At 37.5% G+C, this 21,075-nt stretch overlaps 1 protein-coding gene and 1 pseudogene across 2 annotated transcripts; both read right to left on the reverse strand.

Annotated features, from left to right (window-relative positions):
• Positions 1-1,746: 1,746 nt before the first annotated feature.
• Positions 1,747-11,634, reverse strand: Patsas (palmitoyltransferase Patsas). Of its 2 annotated transcripts, XM_034971453.2 has the most exons (9): positions 11,435-11,633; positions 10,014-10,210; positions 6,733-6,907; positions 6,362-6,461; positions 5,952-6,217; positions 5,103-5,345; positions 4,549-4,784; positions 3,548-3,803; positions 1,747-3,080 (listed from the first exon to the last, which is right to left on the reverse strand). In XM_034971453.2, the coding sequence occupies exons 2-9, from the start codon at positions 10,145-10,147 to the stop codon at positions 2,889-2,891; spliced, it is 1,602 nt and encodes a 533-aa protein (XP_034827344.1). In that variant the 5' UTR covers positions 10,148-10,210; positions 11,435-11,633; the 3' UTR covers positions 1,747-2,888. The 2 variants fall into 2 exon arrangements, with proteins under 2 accessions (XP_034827344.1, XP_069356537.1); XM_069500436.1 differs by lacking the exon at positions 5,103-5,345 and having other exon boundaries at positions 11,435-11,634.
• A 3,951-nt stretch (positions 11,635-15,585) lies between these two features.
• LOC117984363 (ELAV-like protein 2 pseudogene) lies at positions 15,586-17,097 on the reverse strand (annotated as a pseudogene).
• Positions 17,098-21,075: the final 3,978 nt, after the last annotated feature.

A 21,075-nucleotide genomic window follows, 5' to 3' on the forward strand; every position in this document is an offset into this window, starting at 1 on the left:
TACATCTATAGTTCACGACAGGTCGAGATGGTAATCGGGGTATGAGGCGGGGGGACGCCCCGCATACCTGCACAGCACCCTCGCTCGCCTGCACCGGGTAAGCGCGGGCGTTGTGCGGGTGTGCGGGGCATCCCCACCCCGATTATCATCTCGACCTGTCGTGTACTTACCCTACTTACCTACATGATACGAAAAAATTTGTACATTGAGTTTGACTTTCCTCAACGTTGTTTTGAGGTGAGCCACAATGTGTCACCTTGCTCATTTTCCTCCCTTTATTTGTTTTTTCTATTCATCCTTTATCTGGATGTGACTTTGGTTCAAAAGTTAATTGTTTTCCGCTAGTCTAATAGAATTCGAGCATTTCTTATTTTGTTGATGATAAATTAGCTCGCCATTACGAAAGGATTTGAAGAATCTTTGCAACAAGAGTTATTAACTTGATCGTGTTGAATTGAATCGCGTGCGTGGATCGTATTTTGTGTTTGGTGCCTAATATGCACAGCATAGCTTTGCTTTTGTATGAAAGTGAAGTGATACATCTTAGTATACAGTGATAACGATATGTAACACATCAGTATTATGTACCACATACAAAAATAACTATGGGTATTGTCACTAGTCTTATGCATTTGTAGCGATTTACTACTATTATTTTGTTAACAGTTGACACAACCCAATAACTTATTTTTGTTAACTTTTGAATATTTAATGTTTTAGTTTTAAACTCTAGGGGTACGTATATTATATGGTCTGTGAGACTTGGCGTAGGCATTGTACGACACCAAATAAGTGAGATTAACGCTAATTGAAAATTCAAAAAGTCCAGTCATCGTACTAGTGTAAAAACCAACAAACCTTTACGATTCTTTGTATTAGTCATGCAGTTTTAGGTATTTGTTAAACCAGTGTCAAATTCCAAAAAAATATTATGATTAGTTGATGTCCAGCTAACAACGAAATCTCTACATTAATAAGTGACTGAATTTCGGCACAACCACGAATATATCGATAAAGGTGGATCGAAAGCTCCTAATACTTACTTGAAACAAATATCTACATATCACTATCCCACTTCAACCACCAAATGAGTAGACTACAAAAATATTCTCGCGCGGCAGTCGAAGTGTAGGCTACTGTAGGTGGTAGAGGATAGTGATAAGTAGGTATTCGCTTCAAACAGGAGGAGCGCTCGCGCCATCTCCATTATACATTCATATTCGAAATTCTAAGTTAAAGTTTCCGTTTTATTCTTTATGGAGATGAAGCTATAATAATTGTCATGGACAAAATATAGCTATCTGGGTAGGTGTCTAAAATGCCTATGATTTTGGACTGATGTGTAAAGAGAAATGTGATACGGTAGAAGAGTAAGTAAAGTAGGAAAGAAAAAGTTATATCATTGTCATCAGTAGAATTTTGTATTTATTATATTTTATTTTTCATTTACACAAAAGCACAAATAAACAATACAAAAATATTAATCGTAAGTAAATAGATTTATATCCGCCATTCCATTGTTTTTTTTTACTCAGGTTAATATAATTTGCCTCAAACGGTGTTTTAAGCCTAGCGTCCACTAGAGCCCAATCGAGGTACATTTAATTATGCAACTAAAAAAAATAACTTCGTTTAGATTCGGTGCGCAGTTTCATAGTAAATATGTTGGGGCAAATTAAGTGATTCGATTCGGTGATCTACTCAGTAGATCCAGTAGATACTACTGGACGTCCAGTAGATTCTACTGGACGTTACGCCTTATTATAAAGATTACATATAATATAATTTTGAAAGAGCACCATTTTGTGCGATCTTGTGGGACAAATATCGCACGCCGTGTGAAGTAGGTAATCTTTTATAGATATAACATTAAGTGTTAATTAGGCGTATGCCTATATTGCTGTTCTAAAATTATAACAGTGCAAAATAAGTGTTGTTTTATTTATTATATTCTAATCTTAAGGGTTAGGTACAACAATCAGGGACGTATGGCCTTTTTGTGATGGCGCAAATTAGTCTACTACTAATAACTGCTAAGCAATGTTACCTACCCAATTTCGCTTTAGGCTTACATGAAACCGGTGCCGGACTGTACGTTGGGGTACCAAATAACAATTATTACATATTCAGAGCCTTACGGCTACAGCGTCGTCGGTGCCACGATTTCATTAGATACCTACGTGGAAATAGTAAGTACCTATACAGAAATATAAAGCTCAGAAAAATATCCTATGTTCTGAAAAATTTAACAAAGCATCTATCTAATATGTAATCTATTTATGTCATAAACTATCCACAATTAATACAGTAGCTTGTCAGTATTTCGTTTTTTAACCAATGGGGATTTGTGGAAAAAGTTCACAAATCCCCATTAGGAGATCTAGAGAGTGTCAATGGGTATTTGTGGAAGAAAAATTCACAAGACCTCATTGATGGGGATGTACGAATATGCATGAATCAGAACACGAGGCGTATGACTGCGCATTGTCCCAAAAGTTGGCCTTGTGTATTAGTCTTGTTCGTTTGCATTTTTAGTGCACATGGGCGCGATTCTTGCGCGCGCCAATTTCAAACTTGAAGCAAAGTCCTTGTCAGAAAAAAAGACGCACGCGCAGCACTAATTTTTACGCATGTGCAGCGCATCAAAAAAAGGCATACGAACACGGCTATTTATTGGTCTATGATTTGCGCAAACCGCTATGTTGTAACTTCTTGTTTTGCATGTAGGTACATACTATAGGTAGGTACTATATGGTGAACTACTCGTTAGAGTTGCTGTTGTAACGCAGTTCAAGCTCAACTTTACCACTTTTGGATTGCAACGGAGCCGACCAAACGACGATATCATATCTTTTGGTCTCGCTTTCACTTTGTCATACCGACTCGCATCATATGTTTTCCTCGTAAAATATATCCTGGTCATCACATTTGTCGGGAAGGCACACGAAGAACTCGATCAGATTCATGATGGGGCCTCTCGAGAAGGGGTTCTGGTACCGGCCTCTCTTGTCACGCAAGTACGGGTATCGTTTGTAGTTGAACATTTCGTTTGTGGTCAAATTCATGCAAGCGTGCAGGATCTGCGAACATTTACAAGAGAGATTGTTAGAACAGGGACTTGGCTGATCGATGAACAAATGATATTTTTTATTCTTGACTTCAGACGGTTACTAGTATGATAGGTATAGGTAGTAGGTACAGTTATGGGTAGATCAAAGAGAAAAAGCCGTACCTATATATTACAGAAAAGAAAGTTCAAATGGAGAGGGTGCAGTTGATGGCAACGCTCGTCACGAACAGAAAGAATAAAATATGTTCTGCAAAAACCCAAGTATCACCCGTGGTCCCTGGAAGGTACCACGGGCATTTTTTTACCCATGGTCTCTTCGAGAAATACAATGCTACCGAATATAAATGTTAGTGGTACCTTCCAGGGATCACAGGCAACCAAAAGGCCAAGACCAAAAAAACCACATGCGGTTGTAGATGAGTGGGTAGTATAAGCACATAGGTACCTATCTAACTAAGATACCTATAGGTAACTTACTGAAGTGCAAGTCAAAATCCATCCGAGCCCGCAAAATATAATGGCTTCCAACAACCCCAGCACATAGAGAAACCCGAAGCCCTCTAGCAACAGACAGTAGCAGGCGAAGTAGATGGAGAGTGTACAGTTGATGGCCACGCTCATCACGAACAGGAAGAACCACATGCGGTTGCGCACGCCGATGCAGTTGTAGATGAAGGGGCAGTGGTGGTCGAAGTATGCTACGCAACGTTTGCAGATGCGGCAGTGTTTGGCTCTGTGGGATACAAATTCTTCAAAAAAGGTCTGAATTCATCAAAAAAAAAACAGGTGTGGGTCACTTAAAAGAAGCAATTTCTATGTTTATAAAATAGTCTGCCTGTTACGTTTTCTGTCTCGCTCACTCCTAATTTTAGAACACTCCCTCAAAATAAAAATAATGAAAACTACTATTGAACAAAATTCGAAATAAACCCATTTTAGTTTTAATAACTTCGAGTAGACAGGTAGAGTACCTATAAACTTCAAGTGCAGATACGCGGACTAAGGGAATTATTGTTCGGACAATACCATAAAGGAATCTGTCTATCAACCCTTTCTAGACCTTACCTACAGGCTACAAGGGTATCTCAATAAAGGAAGGGCCAGGGGTCACTTGGTGAGCATAAAATAAACGTTATCTAACCATACACACAACAAACCCAGAAGACAAATAATATGTAGGTACCTACTTACTTACTATTGAAATATATATAGAATTCTATGGTGATTACCATCTCAACCTGTCGCGTTCTATACATGGTACCTAGTACGGAGTAGGTACCTACGTCCTAGATACACGTTGCGCTCGTAGGCACCAAAGATCCCCTACTACCTATTGCAATACCACGGACAGATATAGTAGGTACCTATGCAAGATGATCCAAAATAGCATAAACTCATAATATGTACTTATCTAATAAATACCTACTTAAAAAATAAAAACATACCTACCTACTTACTTTGTATAATAGGTAAATTACCTGAGTGGTCTCAAGCACCTACAAGTATGACATAGACGAGAGAGTATAACATTCCTCTTCTTCCACTTATCGTAGTAGGGTATCTGCCTTATAGCTCGGTAGTAGGTTTCCGAGTTCTGAGGAATGTAGCCAGGGTCTCGTCGGTTGGCGATCACCCAGCTGATCCACATTATGGCGTTCCAGTAGAGGAAACAGTAGTGGGAGAGACGCAATGTGTTCCATGTCAACGGAATACACTGGAAGCAAATACAAAACAAACATTCTTTAGGGACGATTTTTCAATCGCCAAATCTGTTAAGATTTAGGCGCCATCTTCACGGACGAGGGAATCTTGGCGATAGTCTCGCTGTATTAGGTACCAGATTCGATACAACTCTTATAGGCTAAACTCCACAGGGCGATACTATCGCCAACGATAGTAGTTAGGTCAGACTCATTGCGATTCTCTCCCCCGTGGAGATGACGCCTTAAGTTCAGCATAATGAGCGTAATGCATGCGCATTAGTTATCACCCAACAATTATTTTTCCAGAAATAACAAAGCAATCTACCTACCCTAATAATATACATAGGATAACCCCACAAAAGAACGGACACCAGGAAGAATAGAAGAGGTCCCTTAGAATCCCCAGCTCCGCCGAAAAGAAGTGCCCAGAATTCAGAGAGCGGGGGCATCCAATGAGATTTGCGCTTCATTTCCTTTTGTAGCAATTTTACCACTTCTGCGTGACGATGGCTTTGTGCAAGCATTAGAGGAGTCTTGCCATTTTTGTCACGAGGTTCCAATTCTGCTTTAACCTAAAAAATATCAAACTTTTTGAACAACATCTAGCGCGACGATCGACCAATAATTGTAAGTAGCACCACAGCCGTCAGGATACCGTCAGAAAAATCTGCAACTCTGCCTACAAAATGTATGTGTCAGGACTCAGGACTCAGGACACTTCAAACTGTGTAAGCGCATTTATTTCTAGACAAACTAAACACAGGTTTAGTCTGCGCAGTACAAAATGCGCTTGCTTGCTTATCGTTTGCTTCGTTTCGCACCGCAACTATTAGATAATTGTTTATTAAAATAGATTTTAATACTACGGAGATAAATGTGGTCTATAATCTGCGACAGGTTGAAATATCAATCGGGGTATGAGGCGGGGGACGCCCCGCACACCTGCACGTCACGCGCACTCGCCCGCACCGGGTTAGCGCGGGGGCTGTGCGGGGCGTTCCCTCCCCGATTGCCATTTCAACCTGTCGCGTAGGTACCTACTATAGGTACCTAGTCTATTTTGACCAATACCCACTGCACAAGTTCAGCTTTCGTGGTGTAAGTTGTAGTCAATAGTCATAATGGGAATCCATTATTTAAAAAAAAAGCAGAATTTACTAAAATTTCTTGGAAATTACCTTCTCACAGAGCAGTCGAACGCATGTCAAATTGCCCGAGAGGCAAGCAAGATGCAAAGGCGTTGATCCAAAATTATCCGTGCAGTGTAATGGGACGCCAGAGTAAATCAGCAGGCGTACTAAATCTGCATGGCCCTTGTACGCCGCCCAGTGCAGAGCGGTATCGCCGTTGATATCGGATAATCGTGTAGCTGCACCCATTCCGAGAAGATATGCAGCAGTTGCGGTTTTCCCATACATACACGCCGTCATGAGTGGAGTTAAACCTAAGGACAGAAAAAAATCACATCAAATAGTCAAATATTTTTCATATACTAAGGACTAACAATAATGGCAAATCCATACTAATATTATTATGTAAAAGAGTGTCTATCTATCCGTTACCTTTTCTGGCCAATTCTTTTACCAACCTTTAAAATCTGCGGCGTTCACAGCCACTCCTGATTGTAGCAGCACTTGTACTACAGATGCATGTCCTTTTCTGCAAGCCCAGTGGATTGGACGAGGTCCCTAAGACAAGTTAATTGGTTTAATTAGTGTTAGTGTTAGTGTTAGTGTTAGTGGTTTATCTCTCATAGTATACGTTTAAATGTTGATAGGCATAAGTTCCTGGACACCGTTAACAGCTACTAAATAATTAAGTTTACCTACCTAATTATTACCGTTCACACATAAGTCATAACTAATAAGAAATAGGGTTACGCGAGAACCATCGAAGCGGCGTAGGTATAATTTCCAGGTCACGTGACCAAGTGAGCCTGGTTCACGCCTGATGTCATACCTGTGTGCCCAAGCAGGAGAGGTCGATAGGTGCGTTCCTCTCCACAAGGTAGCGCATCACAGCCACGCTGCCGTCCAGTGCTGCCCAGTGCGCCGGAGTGTAGCCGTGCTGGTCACGCGCGCTCAGAACTTCCACTCCAAGCTTTTCCACCAGCCTCTCTATCTCTGACACTTCTCTGTAAAATTATGCAAATAATGGTTACAGTAGCCGGCAAGAAATATTGTACATCGACCTTTAAAAATATGATATTTTAGCTGCGTAGAGCGTTGTCTCTGTCACTCATACTGTGTGTGACGTTTTGTCGGTCTCAACGACAGACAACGCTCTACGAAGCCGCTATTCTCTTCCTAAAGTATACCATACAATATTTTCTGCCGTGTACTTTACATAGGACTCTTACTTAGGTGAGTTCTAGGTACATAGCGTAGGTATAGGTATGGACTATGCCCTCGTCCAAACTGTACCTAGGTATACTTAGAGATATAACGAGACATTCATTATGACTCAGTACCTAGCTACGCTCTCTAGATCTCAGCCTTAGTTTTCAATTAATAAATTGTTAGTCATTAATGTGGCCGGAACGCGCCCGAGTCGCGACTTCCTTTCGGCAGATTGCAGATCGCTCGATCCGATGGTATGCCATGGATTCGATTGCTCGGCCGGCCGAGGCATTCAAAGTGAACTGAAATAACATGTCCACAATGACCGAGCGTTTGCGAACTCACCCACGCATCTCCGAAAGCTTGGAAACTATTTGGGACTACCTTATTGGGAACTAAGTATATTTGGACTATAGGGTATTAAATAGGTAAGGGCTAAGGGGATTCAAAATTTGATAGGTAGGTACCATGAGTAGGTATTGCTATAAAGTATAATAGTTCCTAGAGGCAAAAATTCTAGTCCTAATTATACAGGGTTACAGGAAAAGAGGACACGATCCCGTTAAGTGGTTATAGTACAGGACATTAGCTATCAAACGACCCCTAAAGTGCTTATGCGAAAGTGTATCGTTTTCGAGTAATTCATTTTTTTATTTTTTTCTTGGTAAAAGGGTGTCTGCCACTTTAAAAATTGATAAAAAAAGGAACAATGTATTTCAGCAGTTTTTTTAATTTCTTGCTAGTACATATCCTTGTTAATAATAAACAGTTATAAAACTAAAAAAATCTTAAAGCATTTTAAAATTACAGCCCAAAAACTGTACAAGTTTTCGATTTTTAAATTTAATTCTTTGAATAACTTGCAAATTTTCTGTAAAAATTACTATGGCACTTATCCTGCGGATTATTTTAAAAACATCTACGTTTCGTTAGCTATCCATTGGTACATAAAAATTACAAAAAAAATCATAAAATCAAGAAAAATTACACAACAAAGAGACCAGGTAGAAAATTCTAACAAATGCTATTGCCAAAGAATTCAATCAGAATCTATGTAAAAACGAGTTTAATGCAAAATGGTTAAAGATTATTTTTAATGAGGTCAAAAGGTAATATAAAATCAGCCAAGTGCGAGTCGACACGAAGGGTTCCGTACCTTCGTACAAGAAATAAAATTTTTTTTTAATTTTTATGGCGGCCATTTCGTAATTTTTAGTATTTGTTGTTATAGCGGCCATAAAAATACACATTTTGTGAAAATTTCATGTTCGTTCGTCCGTCCCTCCGTCTGTCCGGCCGTCCGTTTGTCTGTCAGTGGACTGTATCTCGTGAACCCTAATACGTAGAGACTTGAAATTTTTACAGAATGTGTATTTTTATTGCCGCTATAACAATAAATACTAAAAATTACAAAATGGCCGCCATATAAATTGAAAAAATTAAAAAGTGTTATTTTTTGTACGATGGTACGGAACCCTTCGTGTGCGAGCCCGACTCGCACTTGACTGATTTTATATTACCTTTTGACCTCATTAAAAATAATCTTTAACCATTTTGCATTAAACTCGTTTTTACATAGATTCTGATTGAATTCTTTGGCAATAGCATTTGTTAGAATTTTCTACCTGGTCTCTTTGTTGTGTAATTTTTTCTTGATTATATGATTTTTTTTTTGTAATTTTTATGTACCAATGGATAGCTAACGAAACGTAGATGTTTTTAAAATAATCCGCAGGATAAGTGCCATAGTAATTTTTACAGAAAATTTGCAAGTTATTCAAAGAATTAAATTTAAAAATCAAAAACTTGTACAGTTTTTGGGCTGTAATTTTAAAATGCTTTAAGATTTTTTTAGTTTTATAACTGTTTATTATTAACAAGGATATGTACTAGCAAGAAATAAAAAAAAACTGCTGAAATACATTGTTCCTTTTTTTATTAATTTTTAAAGTGGCAAACACCCTTTTACCAAGAAAAAAATAAAAAAATGAATAACTCGAAAACGATACACTTTCGCATAAGCACTTTAGGGGTCGTTTGATAGCTAATGTCCTGTACTATAACCCCTTAACGGGATCGTGTCCTATTTTCTTGTAACCCTGTATACTTACTTAAGTATTTAAATCCTAGGTAGGTACAGTTTATTTCGTAAATAACTGCGTATACTTAAATTATTATGTTTATGAATTACAACTCATAATTAAAAAGACGACCTAGGTTAGGGATTTTATTTTAAAGCTGTTTTAGGTAGGTACCTACTACTTACTCAATTATGATAATTCTTGAAAAAATTAATAAAGCCCACCGCTTATCTTTATAGACATTTAAAGTTATTCATGGCAATCGCTAAATGTGTTGCTGATCGCAAATCTCGAGAACAGCTGAACCGATTTCGCTAATTCTTTTTTTATAATATTCCTTGAAGTACGAGGATGGTTCTTACGGAGAGAAAAATTTTAAAAATTTGAATCGACTGTTAGGCGGTACGAAGTTCGCCGGGGCAGCTAGTTTGTCATAAAAATTACCTCATCTATTTGTTCTGTCGGTTTACTGTTGCCTACCGCGTTTAAAATATTTGCTTTCGATTTTGAACAGGAATTGCGTACCTATAAGTAGAAATTAACCTGACATAGTCCATAATTTACACAGTGAATACAAATCAGTAAAAGTTGAAAACCGCTGCGCAATGCGATTAATTAGGATCGCACCCGGCAAAACACCTCAAAGTAGGCATTAGGTAACAAATATGAGGAATAAACTGAATAGAGTTAAAAGCAGAGCAGCATTGCTCTCCATGCATTCTTCAAGTACAAAGCAGCGTGCAGCGGTCTCCTATTTCGAATGCCTGAAGGTAGGTACCTACCTTGACCATAAAAAAATAAAGTATAGGTACCTACTTACCCTGATCGGACAGCTTCGAAGATCAGTTGATGGAAGTCAGAATGGTGACTCATGTTGGTGGTGATGCGCGGCTGGGCGGTGGGTGCGTCGGGCGACATAGGCGAGCAGGGCGGCAGGGCCTCCTCCGCAGCCATGGTGCAGGGGGGCGGCTGCGGCAGCGCCCACACGCCGCGCGCCGCCCCCGGACTTGGGTATACCTGGCGTATCAAGTCAAGTTTGGTCGATCGCCTTACAAACTTTTGTTTTTGATCGGTCGATACTTCAGTCTATTGCTTAAAAGATAAATTATCAACATCATCAATCCAGCGCCAATTCACTACTGAGAACGGCTTTCCTTTCAGAATGAGAACGCTTTGGCCATAGTCCATAACGCCGGCCAAGTGAGGATTGGCAGACTTCACATATTTTTAGAACATTGTAGAGAACTCTCATGGATGCAGATTGCAGGTTTCCTCACAATGTTTTCCTTCACCGTTAAACCAAATGATATTTAATTGCACATATACTTCGAAAAGTTAGTTTCGTGCCCGGGATCGATCCCTAGATTATCAGGGACCTGGACCCTGGACAGTGGGTATAAAAGCTCCCCGTCATTTGAATTAATTCTTATTCTTATTTGCGCTTCTGCAGAGGGAACCTCTCGAACATTGAGCGTGAATGTGAGGTTTATAATAAACTAGGTAAACACCTTTTAAGTTTTAGTCTAATGGGACATTGCTTAACAATGCTACCGGTACGATTAGCAATTGTACGATTTTGCGTTTCGGTATGTACCTACGTGGCCACGTGAACAGATTATAAACTGCCATAGCTAATCTTAATATAAGTACTTAAGTAATTATGTGCTTTAATTACTTAAGGACGATTTACTTGCAGAAATCCGCATTGCAGTGATATTAGAGATTGCGGTAGTCAACATTAACAGCAGTAGGTACCTACCTACTAGGTACTAGGTACGGGGTGCCAGCCAGGTAACCTCCCAGTGTGCCTGGGTGCTGCTGGTCCCTTTTGGATGCATACATGTGGATGTAAATTCCCCAGCGTTAAAAAAAAGTACTAGGTGAAAAAAAAGGTGCTTGTTTACTTCCTGCTCCTTTATAGGGTTCCGTACCCGAAGGCTGCCAACGGGACTCTATATTACTAAGACTCCGCTGTCCGTCTGTCTGTCAGTGGGCTGTATCTCGCGAACCGTAATAGAGTGTTGAAAATGTCACAGAATGTGTAGTTATTTCTATTGCCGTTACAACAACAAATTTTAAAAATTTAATGGCTGCCACGAACATTTAAAAAAATTAAATAGTGTTATTTCTTGTACCATGGTACGGAACCCTTCGTGTGCGGGTGCGACTTGCACTAGACCGATTTTTGAGACATGTAATAGGTATTATTATTACCAGTGCAAATAGTATAGGATCACCTACCTTGCTATTCACGGCGAGGCCGACGCCTCCCGCCACTGCAGAAGTCTCACTCTCCGCCACCGCCACTTCACACACACAAAATACTCCTTGAACTAAACAAATACACTGTTATATCTTTTTCTCAATTTATAATTTACAAGAACGAACGCAACTGCAAAGTCGCTGCAGCGATCTTCAAGCGATATTGATTATAATATCAAAATACAGAGCATGCGCCTAGATAACGTTGCGAAGTTTGCTTATTTTGGTAGGGTAGGTACTTATAAGTAGTATAGGCACTACTAAATAATTTATAATTCTACTACGAACTGACAACAAATTCAAAGTTACGATAGGTAGTTGGGTTTCTAGGGTTCGTTGATCTGTCCGTTTGTCACAGTTTCAGTAACTACGTATAGGTAGGTATATATGTAGGTAGGTATGTGGTAGGTACCCAGTAGTTACCCACTAATGCTATCGACTGGAATACTAAAGTTTTAAAATAATGTTTGCCCAACTTTATAGCAAATGACAAATTACTGAAACAAGTATTTGTTAAAGACTGACGGACAGACGAACGTCGTACCATAACGGTTTCTTTTTACCGCCTTAATACGGAACCTTAAAAATGAGCTTAGAACAAATATTTCAACTAGGGTAAGCAGTGCTCTTATGCCTCTGTGATGTACATGCACTTCTGAAGATCCGATGCAATGTAATCGTTAGAGCGATCACGCACTCATCCGATCCGAATCCGTGAAAATACGGATATAAAAAATATCTACGTCTTGTCATAAATTACCATACAAATAGTTCTAGGACTACTTCGGAACATATTTTCACGGACTCGAATGGGATGAGTGCGTAACCCTTACGATCGAATTACTTACATAAAACTACCTAATGTTAAAAACTATCATCATTACGGTCGTCAACCGGTAGACGTCCTCAGTTAGTTATAGGTCTTTTGTATAGGGACTTTCATACGCCAATGTCTTGCGCCGCACGAATCCAGCTGCTCCCTGCGACTCTTGCCTGATCTCGTCTCCCCACCTAGTGGGGATCTGCCAGCGCTGCGCTTTTCTTGGGACCCCAATGTCTAACACGTCAACTTCTACCGAATGCTATTATAATAAATATTAACTACCTACTTCTTAATTTATTCAGAAAAAACTTGGTCTTATTGCCAGCAACATCCGACAGAATAGGTATTTTAAAAAACCTCTGTACTATAAATCATATTATCATGTAATTGTAGGTTTAGCACAATGATAGCGCATGACTGTGTATCCTCCTATAAAAGTGCATGCCCAATTATTATCTAAGTGGGTTAATCTAATAAAAATACTCATAGTCATACCTAGTTGAGCGTGGGACACAAATAAGTATAACGAGTATAGGCTAAAAGTAAAATATGACATCTTTACAAATATTTTTATTTATCAAGTCTTTCCAATAGTAATGAAACTATACTATGGTTTTATGTTCATTATACGGGGAAGCAGGCTCAACCATGTTAATTTACGTGTGCAACTGTTTATAGGTATTTAGAATGACCTTGTTTAGATCATGTTATTAACTACCATTTACCCACGACTTGATGTAACGTCAGGATAATAATATAATTTACAGCATATGGCACACCAGGATAATGCAGCTATCTATCAGTGAAATAATTTTTGGAATCGGATCGTTAGGTCATCCTACATAAGGAACTCACAAACTAACAAAACCTCTATATTAGTATAGATTTAAAAATGTTTAATTATCATACCAACAATATAAAACTTAATGGATAGGTACTTATGTACTTATAAGTATTTATAAAAATGATTTTGTAAACTTGTGATCCACATTTCTAACATGCAATCTGCATACACAACACAACATAAGAAATGTGTTGCATGTAGAAAGTGAAATTGTTCTTATTAATGTTTTTTCATGACACAGTAAGTAGTAATTGGTATAGTATTTATTTATTTTATTTTTATTTTAACTTAAAAATCTGTATTTGTTCCATCCTGAACAATATTATAAAGGCGAAAGTTTGTATGTGTGTGTGTGTATGTTTGTTACTCCTTCACGCAAAAACTACTGGACGGATTTGGCTGAAATTTGGAATGGAGATAGACTATACCCTCGATTAGCACATAGGCTACTTTTTATCCCGGAAAATTAACGAATTCCCACGGGATTTTGGAAAACTTAAATCCACGCGGACGAAGTCGCGGGCATCAGCTAGTGGAGAATAATGCTTTTAATCTCAATCTCCAGCCAGCAGGATATTTTGTTTTATAGCCTTTTATATGGCTGAGGAGCTCCAAATTTTCCTCTGATCTTTGGTCAATGTGTTTTCAATAAAAAAAATTTTAGTTTTGAAAATAGTTTTCTATTTTAAAGAAGTCCACTGGCTAGGCTGAGTGTTCTAAAAAGCCAATTATTATTTATTTTGTATAGTTCTTGCATTTCACGAAGGCCACTGACTCATGCTTGTGTTTAAGTCGTATCGGTATACGTAAGGTATACTAAATGTGTGTGTTTGACAGCGCTTGCTCGCGACTGATTGGTCCGACATGCACGCACACTTACGCAATGACCATGTAAACGACGTGGTACAAGTAAAGTTCAGTAGCCTTCGAGAATGGCAAGAATTGTAAGTGTAATAAAGTTTTTTTTTTCTAAAATGATTGACCGAAAATGGAACTAAAATTTTAATTAATTTTGAGCTATTTACATTAAAAATATCTCAATGGCTGGAATCAATTTTATATCTTACTAGCTGATCCCCGCGGCTTCGCCCGCGTAGATTTAGGTTTTTAAAGATCCCGTATAGCCTATGTCACTCAGGAATAATGTAGCTTTCTACTGGTGAAAGAATTTTTAAAATCGGTTCAGTAGTTCTAAAGATTACCCCCTACAAACAAACTTAACGACATTACCTCTTTATATAATACAACGGGCCGTGCAGCAGAAATCGTAATATTTTAATTTCGCCATAACTTCAAAACCAAACGTCCAATTTCAATCATTCAAAGACCAAATATTATCTCCATAAACTGTTCTTAGTGATGAAATCATTTATTTTGATAAGGATTAATAGCATGAGTAAAATAAACGCGTTTAAATGTAGTCCAAAAAAAATTCAAGATTTTTAAATAAAAAAATGGTTGCTGTGCCTCACTCGACATAGATGGGTATAGTGTGTCGCGGACTTTTTTGTAGATATTTATAAGATCTACAATTAATTAGAACATTTTATGGTTCTATCTTTTATAGTTTAGGCAGCGTACGCAAAATAAGTAACTTTTCTGGTTGATTTTTTACACCTTGTGTCCGAAAAACCCAAATATCTTACGGAACCCTATTTTTTTCCAAAATAAAATATAGCCTATGTTACTCGTGGATAATGTAGCTTTCGAATGGTGAAAGAATTTTTAAAATCGGTCCAGTAGTTTTTGAGCCTATTCAGTACAAACAAACAAACAAAGTTTTCCTCTTTATAATATTATTATATATTATATATTATATAGTGTAGACTAGCTTATGCTCGCGACTTCTGGACTACACAAAATTTCGAACCCCTATTTCACACCCTCAAGAGTTGAATTTTCAAAAACCCTTTTTTAGCGGGTGCCTATGTCATAATAGCTATCTGCATGCCAAATTTCAGCACGATCTGTCCAGTAGTTTGAGCTGTGCATTGATAGATCAGTCAGTCAGTCACCTTTTCCTTTTATATATTTAGATTTCTTATTTTATTTTCCATGGAACAAATTCATTTTTATTAAATTAAATCTGGTAGAACAAATCTGCAACTATTTACGTGACCTAACCACATTATCTTAAAATGTGGGGTCCCGCTGCGTATATTAAAATGTTGTATTGATATTTTTATTTATTTAAAAATATCAGATATGTTATGTTTACAAAATCACGTGCAACTGATGGCAGTCTAACCTGAGTGCAGAAAAGAAACCCAGGACAAGAAAAAGCCATGTTTCAACCAGTTATTGTTGTCAACAACTTTGACAACAATAACTGGGCACAATTTTCTTATCACTTCAGTAAGCTTCAGAAGCTATGTGTATGTCAAAATAATTTTGAAATAACATAAGGAAATATTCTAAGGAAATCTAGCAAACTTAAAATTGCAAATAAGTTATGAAAACACATTTTTAAAATTGTGAAAATGAATTTTAATTCAGCAAATTTTATACTAAATGTATAAATATGATAAAATCTAGATTTTGTTTTCACTACCTAAATAGACATCATGTTATAAAAAGTGTACAACTAAAACTAGTAGCTGATTAAACATCTCCATGTGGCTTATATTATTAGTAAGATCTTGTAAAAGCACATTATAATGGTATTATATTATACTTAAATAATAGATAAAAATAATAATCAAAGCACATAGCTCACAACTGATGTTGAACTTCCAAACAACAATCATCTTCAATACAAATCTTAAACGTCTAGTAAACTTGAAACATTTAACGAGCAAACTGAATAAATTATTATTCATAATAAGAAACAAACTTAACAATATTGATAGCTCAAAGTAATATAATCTTTTAACAAAGGTTGACCGACAGCACTTAAGGTAATGTTGTATATAGGATTACGTCTCAGCACTATTTCAATACAATTTGATAATTGATGTGTATCAATGAAAAAGAAGTCATTTTTGTCTATTCATTACTGTACTGATATTGTAAAGAGAGTTAGGACAGCTGTTACAACATTATCTCTTTTGTGTCTTGAAACTTACAGACAGCGGCTGGCCCTGGAGTACATAGCCATTCAATGCCTGTATTGCCATCGCTGCCTGGTCATAATTCCTCATTGTCACAAATCCAAAACCTTTGCTCTTGTTAGTCTGATGATCTTTGATTATCTTAACTGATACAATAGCACCATAGGGACCGAACAGTTGCCATAAAGTCAATTCTTCTACTTCAGGAGCAATATTATAAATATATATCGACCATGTGCTGGGGGAATTGTGATCTCCTATAGCACCCACATGATTGATCCATTGATAAGGCTTTACGAGGGAATTCTTAGAAAAATTGTTGTTATTGTTTTTATGTCTGTTAGGATTACTCTTATTGGCATACTTAACAGTAAGTGGGTGTAGAAAACCGGGAGGAGTGGTGCCATTCACGTTGTGAATTGCTCTCTCTGCTTCATACTGGTGCTCGTATAGCACGAAGGCTATGCCTGAGGCGATGCGGGAATTCACTATTTTACCGAATTGTGCGAATAGTCCATGTAAGTCTTGCAACGTCAGTTCATTAGGCAGGTTACATACGTAGAGGTTCCAGTCGGCTTCCGGTTTCGTGGGCGGCTTCAACTCGGGATTGAGCAAAGCGTGTGAGACCTTTAGTGTTTTGTTCTGCATTAGCAGTCCATTGAAAGCTTTCCGTGCTTTCACGGCATCTTCTGGACGAGCGTACTCCACGAAACCGTACCCTCTGTTCGATATCAATTTACAACTTTCTAATTTACCCATGGTTGAGAATAGTGAGAACATCATATCCTGCGTCATAACTTCGGGAATATAATTGACGATAAGCTTCGTAGGTGATTCGTCAGGCCCAAATTCATTATTTCCATGACAATTACCGTCTTGACACGATTCCGACATTTTTTAATTGTTGTCTAAGAATGACATTTCGTTCACAATGTTGCCCATGCTGGTATTTCGTTCAAAAACTATAATAGATAATAATATTTTTTATATTTAGTGCAGAAGAGATGGGTAACATTAGCTTATAAGCAGGAGTTTTAGGATATCATAAACTTGTGATAAACTTAGTGACCATAGACCATACTAGTGGCAACCCCAAGGCAAGTTTTTCTAAATCGATGGTTTTTTTACAAGTGCGACCGATTAGAGCCGAAATTAAATATTTTGATTTCACTTTGAAATGCTACCTGTATGCATGTGTATACATGCTTTGCTACTAACTGTAACTAGATATCTGTACTTTAATGCTGCGTTGCGTGGATATGTACAGATATGTACCTACTCTGTGTGACGTCAAAGAGTATAATGGTACCTATATAATCACTACGTGGTGGCGTGACGCGTCACGTGATAACGATGACTATGGCGGCGCGCACATGAGTTTGCGACAAACAACATTAATATAGTACGCGACCTTAGAGTCTTTAATACGCGACAGTTCGAGATGAAAATCGGGGTGGGCACACCCCACACACCCGCGCTAGCCCGGTGCGGGATAGAGTACTTTAGTCGGTGTTTGGCTTGCACAGAGTACTTGTTGGCTTGCATCCAGATGACATCACGACAAAATTGCAAGCAAGGAAACATCTGTCCACAAGCTTGCCAGTGCTTGTAGTTTGTTACAAACATGTGGGGTACACCATTACATTTTAAACAATCAAAGAGTATATCTATGGTAAAATTACCCCCTCATGTGGGTAAATCGTAAATCCCCTATTTAATAAATAGAATAGGAATAAAGGTTCCTTAAATGAATCACTAAATGTGTTGCTCATCGCAAATCTCGAGAACAGCTAAACCGATTTCGCTAATTCTTTTTTTATAATATTCCTGGAAGTACGAGGATGGTTCTTACGGAGAGAAAAATTTAAAAATTTGAATCGACTGTTAGGCGGAACGAAGTTCGCCAGGGCAGCTAGTTATATATGAATTCATGTTTACCATCACCGTCGCGCGGCGCTACGTTTATAGAGTCGGGAATCAGGCCTGCTCCAGAAGAGTCCTCCATCCATTTTTATCATTCACGCTCGTTCTCTAACTTCTTACACCAATCTGTTTTACGTCTTGTTTAACCCCATCTAACAATAGACTGTGTGCAAAATGAGCATCACCCGCAAATAAACTGATGTCGTTGCCGATGATCATCAGTTTCTTTGGCGGCTGATGCTTGCCTATAAGTATAGTCCGCGACGGCAATCGGGAAGGGAACGTCCCGCACGTCACCTGGGCGAGCGCGGGTCTGCGAGGCGTCCCCCTGTCTCATACCCCGATTGCCATCTCAACCTGTCGTATTCCATAGGTATGTAGTACGTTTCAAGCCAGCCAGCCCCTTGGCCTTCATGCCTGAGAGTCCTCCATTCTGTTCTCAAAGATGTATGAAGTCTTGAATCCGCACTTGGTCAGTATAGTGGACTGTGGCCTTCAAATTAAGAGGAGCCTCGTGCTCAGTAGTGGACCGGCGATAATATTACTAAAATTTAATCGACTTGTGATTACTACATTTTGTTTGGTTTTATTAATAAATTACTTATTATCACACGACAAGTGGTCCCAGCACGCTACTTGTTATTTGTAGAAAGAACATAGGCATGGGATTACCTGAATGTTTTATGAAGTGTCTAGAAATGGGACCTATGCAAAACTTAGTAATTTAATTAGTTAGTTTTTTATACAAAATTAGTTTGTAAGACTTTATCGTAGATTAAATTATTAAATTAATAAATTATTATTTGGTTAAATTCATATCCGGTGCTGGTTATAATGACAAAACATTACCAGAGTTGCCACTCTAGAAAAAGTCACCTTTAAAATAGGTATTTCGTTATTATAAGTAATAAATAAAACTGTTTATAAATCAATGCTTACAAACTATATTTATTATTGTGCTAACTATTACCCGCAGCTTCGCCCCCACTGGCTCAAGGAAAGAATAATTATTGAGGGTTTGTTACAACAATTTTTGATGTAATAGTTGGTTTGTAATGGTTGGTTAATGGGAACAGTTTATTTGTCTGCGCTTAAACTGGCTTTGCGGCTCTAGGCTCTAGTGTAACTATACTCATGCAAAAAATTACATCAATCCGTAGTTCCGTTTCGCATTTATAATATTATGGTTAGGTATATTCCGTAAATGCATCATCGTAATTTTACCAGAACATCTCTACACAATGTCCGATACAAAACTATAGTGCATACCTAGACTTGTTAGATACCAAACCATCGCACTTACATCCGCGCTATTTACAGTAGGTACGCTACAGAAATAATGTACATCAACCTTTAGAATGAGATTTCGGTTTTGTGGAGCGTTTTTTTCTGTCACTCATACCTATGTGACGTTTTGTCAGTCTTACGACAGAGGCGATGCTCTACAAACCGCTACCTCTTTCTAAAGGTCGATGTACATTATTTTCTGCCGCGTAGGTACTGTATATTAGTGTTGAGTTTACTGGACGTCTAAAAGTTGAATATTTTCTTTTCTTATACTTATAGAGCATATCCAAGAGCTATTTAAACAACTTATAAATTTTAAGTCGTAATTAAAATAAAATTAATGGCAACACTTATTGCCATTGCCATCTTGACAAGTATTTATAATCGCTGTTGTTTTAAATGAGGGTTTATATTAAAAGCAGAATAAATGAAAAAGGTTTTATATCTGATTTTTAATAAAAGAATAAAAACTTTTGATTTTTAATAGATTATTGGAATGTCATCTGAACATAGAGATAGCATATGCATCTGAATGAGATAAAACCTTAAAGGATAAAACATGGTAAAGATTGGGTTAAAAGGAATTTATACTTACAAATTAAGTAACAACTTCAAGACTTGTATTTCAGTTTCTAGTTTATCTTTAATCACAAGCTTCCTCTCTGGTCTATATGTACTCGTGTGTTTTGGCTCTATCAAAATATGAGAGCCTTACTCCGGATTGGTTGCATATTGCCTTTCTAGAAGAGGTAGTTACCAACTATCCGTGATTCATAGGGATCTTGGTTCCATTGTCAAATCAGAACTGTTTACGTGATAACAACTAAACTATAATCACAGACTAGTACATCATGTTAAATACTGAAAGAGATCTTTCATAGACAATGCTAATGCCAATGGCAGTTGCAAATGTCACTTGTCTTTTTTTTTTTTTTTTTTTTTTAATTTATTTTACGGCCCTGGATAACAGTCCTTTAAGGCCTTTCAAAAATTTACAAATTCTAAAAATACAAAATTGCTTATAACTAATTAGTCTAACGTTTTTACACTTTATTTATAGTATTACTTATATAATTAAAAATAGACTTAAAATATGACGTTTTACACAACAAGTCCTTTACATGGCGGGGAAAATCAATTTTTTGTTTTTGTTCCATATTTATAGTGTTTAGATCACTGGCTAATATAAGTCTTTGTATGCCAAAAGCTGGACATTTGAGTATCATATGATTAACATCAGCCTCCTCATAATCACAATAGTTGCATTTTTTACTGTTTAGTATTTTTATTTTATTCAGGTGTGTTGGCACCAGACAGTGACCAAATCTCAGTCTATTCATTAATGATGTAAATTTTCTAGATTCACACTTCGTTTTGAAATACCATGGTTGTATTGGTATTTCCTTTTGAATTTCCGCATACCATTTTCCTTTATTTTTATTAGTCACATCCCACACTTCACTCCACAATTTCTTTTGTCTTATTTTAATTGTATTGCATAAATCCGTAAATGGCACCTTGATGCTACTTGAACAATCTTCATAAAAATTACTTTTTCTTGTAGCAGAATCAACGACTTCATTTCCTGTTATGCCTCTGTGGGAGGGTACCCAAACAAATTCTATATTAATTCCCCTTTGTTTTAAATTAAGTAGTACATTTTTAATTTGGAATATAATATAAACTAATTTAT

This window comes from Maniola hyperantus, chromosome 8, assembly GCF_902806685.2.
Source record: "Maniola hyperantus chromosome 8, iAphHyp1.2, whole genome shotgun sequence".
NCBI lineage: Eukaryota > Metazoa > Arthropoda > Insecta > Lepidoptera > Nymphalidae > Maniola > Maniola hyperantus.

Bases quoted from the DNA above. Each gene is read 5' to 3' on its own strand.
- Patsas (XM_034971453.2), bottom strand. From the start codon at position 10,147: ATGGCTGCGGAGGAGGCCCTGCCGCCCTGCTCGCCTATGTCGCCCGAC. The intron at 3,804-4,548 runs GTAATTTACCTA...TGTATCCCACAG, and splicing joins AGGTGCTTGAGACCACTCAG to AGCCAAACACTGCCGCATCT. The intron at 3,081-3,547 runs GTAAGTTACCTA...AAATGTTCGCAG, and splicing joins GGATTTTGACTTGCACTTCA to ATCCTGCACGCTTGCATGAA.